An 11,348-nucleotide genomic window follows, 5' to 3' on the forward strand; every position below is an offset into this window, starting at 1 on the left:
TTTCTGTAACATTGTTTCACTGACCTCAAGTTACCATTGGTTTGAAATCCTAAACATTATAGGTCAGTATTTCATTAAAACATCTTAGAAATAATATTAAATTCTTTTATATGTGTATATTAAGAAAAATCATACATGTGAGTATACAGATACATATCTGTTGTTGTAACAGAGTATATATATTCTCTCTTGCCGAGCTTTGAAACTGTTTCCAGTGTATTTCAATATATTTGGAATCACTTTAAGCTTTTTTTTTTTAAAAGAAAAGCCTAATGGGTTTGTATGGTAGTTCCAGGATAACAAGTCTGAGTATGAATTAAGAAGGCTTTTTAAATACTATAAACAGGCATCATTCAATAATGGAAATGTATTTGAGAGTAACATAAAAAGTCATGTGATCCAGAGCTATATGAAATACAGTCACAGACTGCATTCTCCCAAGTGGGGATGAGGTGGGTACCAATGCCTCCACTAACTTTGGAGCTTGAGGGGTTTTCCAGTGTGTCTTTTTCTAGGTTTGAATTTAATATATTTGTTGCAGGCTTTTGCTCTCTGCATTGACCAATGAATAGAAAAAAAATTACAGGTTTAATTTTGAGTAGTTTCTTAAAACTTGAGTAAAATATTAATGTGGGAGCTTTAGTGTATTGGAACTTTATTTCTTATATAACAACCCTCAGATGTTAATAATAGAAGTTTTCCAACCTTATTCCCAGAGTTTTCATAAGTGAAAAATCAACAGGTGAAAGCATTTTTTGTTACTGAAGGATGACTTTACTTGCCTGTGTTTTAGTCCTTTCTGATATTACTTTATAGCAGCTTAACATATCTGTAAGTGGTACCACCAGATGCAGAAAATCAGGTGCTTATTTATTTGACTATTTTCTAGAAAATATTTTTTTCCAGGATGTGTATAAGGTTCAGGTATTAGACTCTTAGGCTAGCTGCTCAAGGAGAGCTGACTCTTACATGGATTCATCCTCTGTAAACTGAACCCAACTCAGACTTGTGGTCATTTTTGGAGATTCATTGTGACTGCTTGTGCCAGTAGGCCACATACAAATTCCATATGTAAGAGTAATAGGAAAATGAGCTTAAGTTGTAGGAATAAGCTAACTTACCGTAATTAGTTACTCAAATGGTATTTGTCTTTACTGCAAATCTAATTAAATTCCTGTAGTTTTTGTCCCTGCATGAAACTTTAAACTGGAACAAATGGCCTGACAGGTATGGCACATACCTTTTGTGTCCTGCTGGCACCTGAGATGCGCTTTTTATAGCATTGCAGAGAAACTTCACATTAACGTACTCCTTAGAATCTTGAACTCTACTTTTATTAAGAGAATTTGGTATTTAACACCTGGTGAGCTGTCAGGACATAAATTACTAAAAAAGAACTCTTTAAAAAAACCCTGTTCCGCATTCAAAGGATGTGGAAGCCTCTAAAAGTGAGAAACAGATGGATTTTGTAATGTTTGTCAGTTCAAATTAGAGGAAATTATGCCAACTTTATAGAGTGACTTAAATGTCACAAGATAGTGCTAAATTTATTTTGTAGAAAAATTACTCTTTTGGAAGTAAATTTGGAATAACTATTCCTGGAAGTTTCTCATGAGTATTTTAAATCTGATAATGGCTTGTGAAATTAGTTGACCATTCCTGGTTCCCTGGTGTATACCCATTTTGAATGCTTTCAAAGCATGAACTCCCCTCTTTGGGTGAGTAACAATTAATTCTTTCATCCAAGTTTAATATTGTCATTCTTGAACTTGCATGTGACTTAATATGGGGTGGGGGAGAATTCAGAAGAACATCTGGGGTGGCTAGCATACATGGAATGCTGCAGGAAAAAATAGCTGTTAAGAATTTGAGCAAAGAGTAGGAGAGGAAGAATGTTTTAAGGGGTATGGCTGCTGGCTTGAGAAATCTAACTATTTTACATTTGCGTTGCTGTCATGCAAAGTACTGCAGTCAGTGTTCTGGAAGAAATTAATGCTATGTTAATACAAGTGTAGATTACATAACATGCGAAGAAAAGTTTGTCCCTCTCTGGGGGCTGTGCCCGGAACATAAGTGATGGCAGGGAGTGGCAGAGCTGTTAATACTTGCCTTTGATAGATATGCACTTGAAAGCCTTTTAGTGCTGGCTTTCTTGATTCTGGTGTGACTTGAAGAGTTGTATTGCATCTGGGAGGGATCAGAGTTGGGAAACAGTAGTAAGAAAACTTTGCACAGGTACTGTCTGTTGACTGTGGGGACAAATGAGCTGACTTCCCAGGGTATACAGCTGCTGTTATTCTAGTCCTTCTGTTTCCTGAAAATTGAGGAGAGTAAAAGGGCGATGGAAGGAGGGTTGGCATATACTGGGAGAAGTATGGGACAGGGGAAGTTGGTGGAATGTGAGCCTGTGATCTCAATGAAATTGTGCTTCTCTGTTCAGAATTGCAGCCTACTTCGTTGCAGTTACAAAACAGTTTCGGCTTGTGTGATGGAGTAAGGCAGAGCTGAAAGTATTTGCATAATTCTAAGACTGTCCTTCGTTCAGTCTTAGAATTTTGTAAAGCAAAGGTGTTGCGGTGGTCTTAATTAAATGTTGTATTTGTTCAGAACAATCTGTTACACCTAGCTGCGCTCATCACAAGGGAATAGTAAAAAATTCAAGACGTTAAGGTATAGGTTGTTTGATCCCGTACAAATTAGATACTAATGGCAGTTTAAAAACAGTCTGTATATATCCCAAAATAACTGTGGGGTGCTAGTGTCTAGTTAGGTATCACTAGATGATGGTATCTCACAGGAGATAGGAAATTAAAGTAGTAAGGAGTGCTGTAAAGTGCCTTTCATTCTCTAGCATTCATCTCTGGCCAGCTAGTATTTTATCATGTGTTGCTAAGCCTTTGGAAGCAGGTTTCTTGAGATGTGGACTAAGTTTATTGTAGCAGTATTAGATCTGGATGTACCAGATTCTTCTGCTTGTGTTCTGCTCTCTCTAGGATATCTGGATTGTGTTTCTATATTTAATCACTTTCAGCATATTTATTTTCTTAGAAATTTACAGTGTACCCTGGAACCCATGTAAACATTTGGGTCCACAACATTCTGTGGCAAGCTTGATTAGAGTTTGCACAAAATCACCCCCTTTTTTGTTTTGAACTTGCCTTCTGTTAGTACCTTTTCACCTTTCGTTCTTGTGTTGGGCAAGACTTCTCCAAGCCATTCCTTCTCTATGCCTTTGTCTTATTTCCCCTCTCTAAATATAGTCTCCCTTCCAGACTGAAAAGGCCTGATCTATGAAGTTGTTGATTATATGGAAAGTATTCCATACTTTTTCAACTTACCTTTGTCTGAGCTTTTTTTTTTACTTAGTCTTTTGAGGTTTTTTGGGAGGAGGGGAGGTTTGAAGGGAAGAGGGCTAAGCCTACACTTAGTATTCAAAATTCAAGCACAAATTACTTCTAGACACTGTCACAACAGTGTTCTGTTCATTTTTCTAGCTATTTATTGTTCCATATGGGGTACTGTGCATTCCAAATGATCTAAAGTAAACTGCCATATATCCAGATCTTGTTGTGGGTGGCAATTATTAGCTCAGAGCCTGTGATTCTGTATGGGAATCCAGAATTTCCTCACACCTGCAGACACATAGGCTTTGCTTTACATTAATTTATAATCATTGTTTCTGCTTATCGTACATCACAGTCCTCCTTTAATTCTTCAGTTAACCTTCACGTCCAGTGTCTGGTATAAATTTGTATAGTCAACGTTCCTTGTTATTTAACTACTCATCCCCTTTATGAGGTAATCTATGAATAGATCCAACAGTATAAACCAGTGCAGACTTTCTGCAGGATTCCCATGGTGGCCTTCTTCAGTGTGGAAACCGCTTAGACAGTTTGAATGTTTATTGGCTATTTCTCAATGCAAAAACTTCCTCATCGCTTGCTTAGTTTCCTCAAGAGATTTAAGTGAGGGACTTCTAGAACCTTTTTGGAATCTCAGGTAGACTCTTGTAATTTAGCTGTCGAATATCCATGTTGTACTGCTTCATACTATCAATGAATTCCATTAATTTTTCAGGGCAGGATTTGCCTTCACAATATCCAGGTTGAATCTTTCCCAGTATATTATTCGTTAGTGTCCACCAGGTCTGTTCTTGATGACGTTGTTTACTAATGTGCACAACACAGATGGCAGTGTGGATCTTCCTTGAGGCTGTCTTTACATACCGCCTATATTTTCCACACGTGATTTCTTTATGTGCTTTGTCAGCTCTGAGGTTCTGCACCTTGGTTAACAACACAGCGATTTCATTACTGCTTATATGTTAGCTGCTGCCTCTGCATCATCAGAGAACGTCACAAAACAGGTTAAACTATGGAAACCTCTCTAAACTGTAGGACAATGAACACAGACGTTAAGGGTTTCACTTCAGTTTTACTTCATTTAATCAGATGTTCCTTTATGTTTGGTCATCTGTTGGCCTTTTGGATTTCTGTTCCCAGTATTTAAAGAAAGAAATAATAGTTTTGTTGTCTGTTTCTGTTTCAGCTGGGAGGCTAGGGGGCATTTTGTGCTTGTCAAATTTGTTGAAGTGTGTAATTCTCTTTATTTTTCACTTGGACACATTCAAATTTTTGTAGGCAACTTCCATCCAGGATAATCTCTCTCTAGTTAAGATACCTCCAGTTCAGGTGTTTTGAGATGTTATCCTAGGTTCTCGAGAGCCCAGTGTTAAACACTGATACACCAATTGAGCTTCCTTGGTAAGGCATTTCTTTCTACCCTTCTGATATTTGACACTTCTATTAAGTAAAAAGCATTCTAGTTTAACAGTGCTTTCTTACCTGTTGGAGATCAGATTCTCACTGCTTAGCATTAAAGAGAAGGGTAGTTTTGAGATCATTTATTAAATGAGCAAGTAAGGAGAGGTTACTCTTCTGTGTAAAGAGTTGTAAGCTGTCAGTGTGCCACAGGAGTAGTCACAGAAATGATTCTTCAGGAACAGACATTATGGGTTGGTTGGTTGGCGTTTTTTAGCATCTGATAGGACAGTTCTATGGGGTTTAACTCTGGTGGTTGCAGGTTGTCCTTCCTATTCTTCTGGAGTTCATTGCATTCCCCCAGCAATGTTCTCTACTGGGATGGGGGGTGGAAAAATCAAGGTTGGGGGGGTGTGTGTGTGTCCCAAGTTCTAGCTTTCTGCCTTCATCATTAGCCTGAATATAAGCCTGGACTTGGTGGGATTTTAGGGTTGTTGGGTTGGGATCTCCTTCAGAAGTTTAGTTGTTTGCCTTTATGTTGTGCTCCAAGTTCATATTTTAATGTATTTGGAGTCCAAATAATGGTTTTAACAAGACTGATAAGCAGAGAAGTTGTTTGTTCTTGTGGTTCCTTCTAAGCTTCAGGAAAAAGGAAAAACAAAACTCTTTTGCTATTTAAGTTTGGTGGCTAGAAGCCTTGAAAGTGTGGAGAGCTTACAGGGTGACAACTGTTCTGTCACTTCCTTGTAGTATGTAGGAAAAAAGAGACAAGTTAATGAACCGGTCTTAAGCCAGCCTTGTGTCTAGAAAAATATGGACCGCCAACTGTTAGAAGTCTTAAGTAATGGCAAGCATTGCAGATGGTATCGAAGTCTTTGGTCTGAGGATTCCATGTTCCCATCTTACAGGGTAAAGGTTTCTGTCAGTAAATCTTTTTGGAAGGAGGGGTCTCTACTGATCCGTTCTAAAGAAAGATCCTACAAAATGAAACTTAATATGCATTATATGAAGAGTACACCTTCTACTTGGTTTTGAGCCTGCCACCTGTTTTATTAGATGGCACGTAGCTACTGCATTGAAAGATCTTCTGTGGCTTATAAGCTGTTTCCCATCTGGCTTTTTCAGTGCTCAGTGTCTTAGTCTTTTAAATAGTAAAGTTCTTAACGTGGGATAAATCTGCTATATAGAGGAAAAGAGACAGGACTGTTGGTACTAAAGGTGGAGGGGAGAGATAGGGGTTCTCATATTGGGATGAGAGTTTAGGGGAAAAAGAATAAAATCAGAGCAAGTGGTTGGTTTTTAAAAGTAAGCATCCCTTGCTAAACCATTTTAGGAATGATCTGTGATGTAGTTCTTGAATCCTGTCTTAAGCAATGGATTTTCTGAATCACTGACAAAAAAATGCAAAACCATATGTACAGCTGGCTCAATCTTGGGTTTTATTCTTGTAGAAACATTTGCATACTTCATAGTACTTTAGACATTTTCTTATTGGTGAACTATGAAATGAAGATTTTCTTTTTTAATGTGAAAAATAATGAAAGTTATGCTGAGAAAAATGGGTGGGGGGTGTGTTTGTCAATAAATTAAGGGGAGATCTTTCACTTCCATCTTTTTAACCTTTTCTATTTTGAGGAATCATAGAATCTCTTAGGCTGGAAAAGACCATATCATCAAGTCCAACTGTTAACCGAACACTGCCAAGTCTACCACTAAACTGTGTCCCTGAGCACCTCATCCACATGTCTTTTAAATACCTCCAGGGATAGTGACCCATGCTCCCTGGGCAGCATGTTCCAGTGTCTGACAACCCTTTCAGCGAAGAAGTTTTTCCTAATATTCCATCTAAACTTCCCCTGGTGCAACTTGAGGCCATTCCCCTTTGTCCTATCACTTCTCACTTGGGAGAAGAGACCAACCCCCACTTCTCTGCAACCTCCTTTCAGGTCGCTGTAGAGAGCCATCAGGTCTCCCCTCAGCCTCCTCCAGGCTGAACAGCCCCAGCTCCCTCAGCCGCTCCTCACAGGACTTGTGCTCCAGACCCTTCCCCAGCTCCATTGCCCTTCTCTGGACACACTCCAGCACCTCAATGTCTGTCTTGCAGTGAGGGGCCCAAAACTGAACACAGGATTTGAGGTGCGGCCTCACCAGTGCTGAGTACAGGGGAACAATCGCTTCCCTGGTCCTGCTGGCCACACTGTTCCTGATGCAGGCCAGGATGCCACTGGCCTTCTTGGCCACCTGGGCACACTGCTGGCTCATATTCAGCTGCTGTTGATAACCACCCCCAGGTCCTTTGCCACCTGGCAGCTTTCCAGCCACTCATGCACAGCCTGCAGTGTTGCATGAAGTTTGCTTTCTTCCTGAAAAACAGGGATTATTTATATTTAGCTGCTTTTCCTCACTTGGAAACACTTTTGGGACCTGTTATCTTTTGCTGGTTGACAGATGACATTATTACTGTGAGATGTGGAGGAGAGTGTCTTGTCAATTGCCTTATTCTTTGCTTGAATTCTTGTCTGTATGGCACCCCTCAGTGAGGTGTTAAGCTGGTCTGAAAACAAGGTCTCTGCCTGTGTTTGTGGGTGGGGGCTTGTTTTTCTTCCCTTTTTTTGAAAACTAAATAGGGATTTTGAAGTGCCTATCAGCATGTTACTAGTAAGACCTCCAGCTAATACTTGCTGAAGGATGATGTCTTGGATTATTTATATGAAGGAACTTATTGCGACTAGAACTCTTAACTGGGTTTGCCAGATGCATTTGAAGAAAGTCAACAGTGTTTTAGAAAATATAACTATCTTTCCTTTCAAAACAGGGATTTGAGAGATTATGGCATCTGAAGCCCACAATGTTAGAAAACAGAAAGTATTGCATATTGAAGGTCATCCCATTGATCTCCCCAGAAGAAGAATCTCTTCTTCCACTAAAAAGATCATGAAGGAGGTAAGCTGTTTACTTTTTTTAATGTTCTCTGCTGCAACTGATATAAACATTCAAATAAGGTCATAGTTCTTAGCATTCTAAAATTAGAAGCACCTCACCATTTGGCGTTTCGTGGTTATATGTGCAATAGAACTTCAGCTTGAACAGCAATTATTGTATGAAAACTATGCATTATGATAGACACAGGCAGCAACTGTGCAGATACATGCATTGTATCGTCCATGTGAGCAGTAGGTGCTGATACGGTTTTACTCATGCCTGTGTTTCTGCAGTCTAGCCAAGAACTGTTTCAGCAGAGGAATTCTGTCATCAAAAAATTCTCTCTTGCTAAGAGAGCTACATGGCACAAATGAGAGGTGGGGTAGGTGAAATACCTGCGTTGAAATGGTCCCCTTATCATACAGCTTGATCTACCACATTGTTTAACGCATATGCTTTCCCTGGATTCTTAAGAGTCAGAAACATTTTCTCATAACCTCTTACCTGTGTTACTGGCTAAGAGTAAAGCAGTAGAGTATTGAGGAAGCACTGGGTAGGTAAACTTTTGTAAGATCACTTCAAACAGTGGTGAAGATGCCAATGCCCTCTTCTATGTCTGTTTGCAGAAAAATCTTAGCGTTGTTTTGCTGATGTGCTCAACGTAAATTACACGTTTTCAAGCTGAAATGCCTGCAGCATATGAGCAGAGTACCTGTTTATATGAAAATATGTATTTCTAACTTCAGTATCTTAGTGGGGTGTTTTTTATTGTTAATAATTTATTTACTCATGGAAAAAAAAACCTGGACCAGAATATCACAACTCAACTCAACTTCATTACATGAAGCTCTAAAACACTGAAGACTACTGTATAAAAAGTCTGTTGAAATTCATCTTCAAATTGCCTAGTTTTCAAATGTTTAGTAGTCTGTGTGGCACAAACCTGAATGAAATTTGTGACATCATCTAGGATACCACTCTTCTATTAGCACCCTGACACCAATTAGGCTGCAGTCTGTTTCAAATAAATAAATTCAGGACATCAAGCTGATGTTGTCTGCAGCAGTCTTGATTTTGTTGTTGTTGTACATTGGAGGGGAAATGTTCTGCTGTCATCCTTCCCAACGCTAGCATCTGCTGTATTACAGGCCTTTAAATGTATGTGTGAGACAAGTAATGCAATTTCGCCATCAGATTCCAGTAGGCTTTTTAGTCACAGTTTCTAGATTGCTAGTAACTAAAGAATCTCCATGATGTCGCAATCCCACCTCTTGCCGAAGATACCCTGAGCCTACAGCAGACCATGGTGCTCCAGGGACAGCCATGGTCATGGACAGCTGGTCCATCTAGTCACTGGGATATACCAGCTGGTCACTGGGAAATGCTTGAAAATTATAGGAAGTTTAATGTAGCTGTGCCTTAGTTGCAGAATAGGAAGAGTGGATGAGGGAAGGGAATCCATGGTAAACTTTAGGCTGTGGTAAAGCAGGGCTTCTTTTTGACAGACTTGGGAGTGTTTGAGCCTTTTCAGTAACAGAGCTTTCTTCTCCTCTTTTCCTTTTCTCCCAGGGTAAGAAATCTCCAAAGCAGCTGGTTTCATACGCAAACAGGTAGGAGGGCTGTTCCGTATAGTCTGAGATTCAAGTGAGAGGGAGGCAGGGAGGGAGAAGCAGTTTAAATCTGTTACAACACCCAAGAGACACAAATGGAAGATAAGTCTTAATTTTTCTGACAATACTTAGTTCTTGTGCCCACTTCCGTAATAACGAGTCTCTGCATTAATAAAAGCAGAACAAATATTGGTGGTAGCTCTGATAACCCAAATGTCATGAAGGTATATCTTTGGGATAAAATATTTTAAGTAACCTGCAAGTTGACTGCTGAATTCATTGTGTTAAGTTAAAATATAACATTAAGTATTGCTTAGCATACTTCACTAAAATACTACTTTATTACTGCAGGATAACAGCTGGGAAAACGGCAAACAGTCCCCTCTCTCTTTTTAAAGGAGTGTATTGTAAAAGAAAAGTTCATTGTTATACTCCAAAGCCTTGTTACAGAAAGAAACAGTTCCCTAAATCTAGGGACTGTGACATGGCCAATAAAGAAAATGAACTGGCTTGTGCAGGGAATCTGCCAGCAAAACTGCATGACGGTCGTACACACTTGCTAAATTCTAGTGACTCTGGCTCATCACAAACAGAAGGCCCCTCATCCAAATATAGTGGATTTTTTTCAGAGGTAAGTAGAGTTTAAAGAAACCAGTTTAAAATAAAAGTATTCCTGGTAGTTTCTTTGTGTGGTTTGGCATGAAAGTTTTCAGAGATTAATTTTCTTAACCTGTAGATTGGCTGAAGTCTTGTGATTTACAGTCTTTATCTGTTAGATCACAGTGATAGCCAATGTACAGTACTCCTGCCAGTTTTCCCCATGTTTGTGTCAGCACAGAAGCTCGGATCTGCCAGGCTAGTCAGAGTTAATATTGTACCAGTGCCAAAGGAAGACATTGTTTTGACATGGTTAGCTTTCACAATCTGTCATGATGCATGGCCACATGCATGCTTATGGAAGTGTGAAAGTGTTACTGTATGGATGGGAATAAGTTGGTGAGGTAGGATAGGACCATTTTCAATAGAAGTATCACCTTAGTGTGTATGAAACTAACAAGTGTTTTATATAAGATTGTATTTCTTGTTAAGATTGCTTGATGAAATGCTTGAAAGGCTTCGGCAGCTGGCTAGACAGTCAGATACTTAAATGAAACGGGGTTTTTGACAGTAAAGGCCTTTTAAGTCCTTTAATACTGGAGTTTCCATTTCTGTCACCATAGATGTTTGTTACCCATTGAGGCCTGCAAGTGTTTAAAGTGAGACATGGCAGGAAAGATAAGATCGAAGACTATCACCATGCTGTCTTTTCATGGTACTGTAAGTGTGGGCTGCCATAAAGAGAGCCCTGAGAGAGTCCGGTGGGCTGGAGGTAGAAGTCTGTGGCACTCTTGCACACTGAATTTGATTATTTCAAGTTAGGAGCAGCAGAATAGCTAGCGTAAAGAGATCGTGGAAAGAGGGGGAAAGAAACTAAGACTCTGAGAAACTAAAGACCAGATCGCTGGCCACAGATGACTGTTTAACTGGTTTGAGATGTGGGTGGCTCTGCAGTGTTCATTCCAATCCAGGATTTTAATCAAAAAAAAAACTTCATTCCGAGAACAGGCTTTTTCAGAAATCAACGTTTTCTGTCAAAGTTCAGAATAATACATGTAATTACTTGTGTCTGAGTTGTTCTCAAAGTTAATAAGCATCTAAGTAAAACTTGTCAAAGTTGGTGAGAATCACAGGTTCTTGCTCTATTTAATTATTTGTTACCTGTCTTTAGGCGTCTACAGACCTTATTCTTTTAGCTTTTGGGTAAAGCAGTCAATCTGTTTGTGCCCCCTCTAAGGGAAACTTGTGTTTTTAAGGCCAGGTTGTTAGAAATGTAGTTAAAACAAACTCATTAGCATAAAGGTAGGAAAGCACATTTTCGTATACTAAATTAGTGTATTAGAGCAGCTTCTTGTGTTGTTGCTGTCTACTTAACTTCTGGTAAACTTTTATGTTTTCAAAAATGCACAGGTTTCTCAGGACCATGAAACTATGGCTCAAGTTCTCTTCAGCAGGTATC

General features: G+C 39.2%; 1 protein-coding gene across 1 annotated transcript in view; it reads left to right on the plus strand.

Moving 5' to 3' along the window:
• The first annotated feature begins 7,589 nt into the window (after positions 1–7,589).
• KATNBL1 (katanin p80 subunit B-like 1) overlaps positions 7,590–11,348 on the plus strand; it is a 7,429-nt gene continuing 3,670 nt past the window's right edge. Inside the window, 5 exon segments of the mRNA XM_010156055.1 lie at positions 7,590–7,703; positions 9,252–9,292; positions 9,644–9,923; positions 11,300–11,342; positions 11,345–11,348. The exon segment at positions 11,345–11,348 is cut by the window's right edge and continues 57 nt beyond it. Coding sequence (XP_010154357.1) covers positions 7,590–7,703; positions 9,252–9,292; positions 9,644–9,923; positions 11,300–11,342; positions 11,345–11,348 — 482 coding nt within the window.

This window comes from Eurypyga helias, unplaced genomic scaffold (genome assembly GCF_000690775.1).
Source record: "Eurypyga helias isolate BGI_N326 unplaced genomic scaffold, ASM69077v1 scaffold4077, whole genome shotgun sequence".
NCBI lineage: Eukaryota > Metazoa > Chordata > Aves > Eurypygiformes > Eurypygidae > Eurypyga > Eurypyga helias.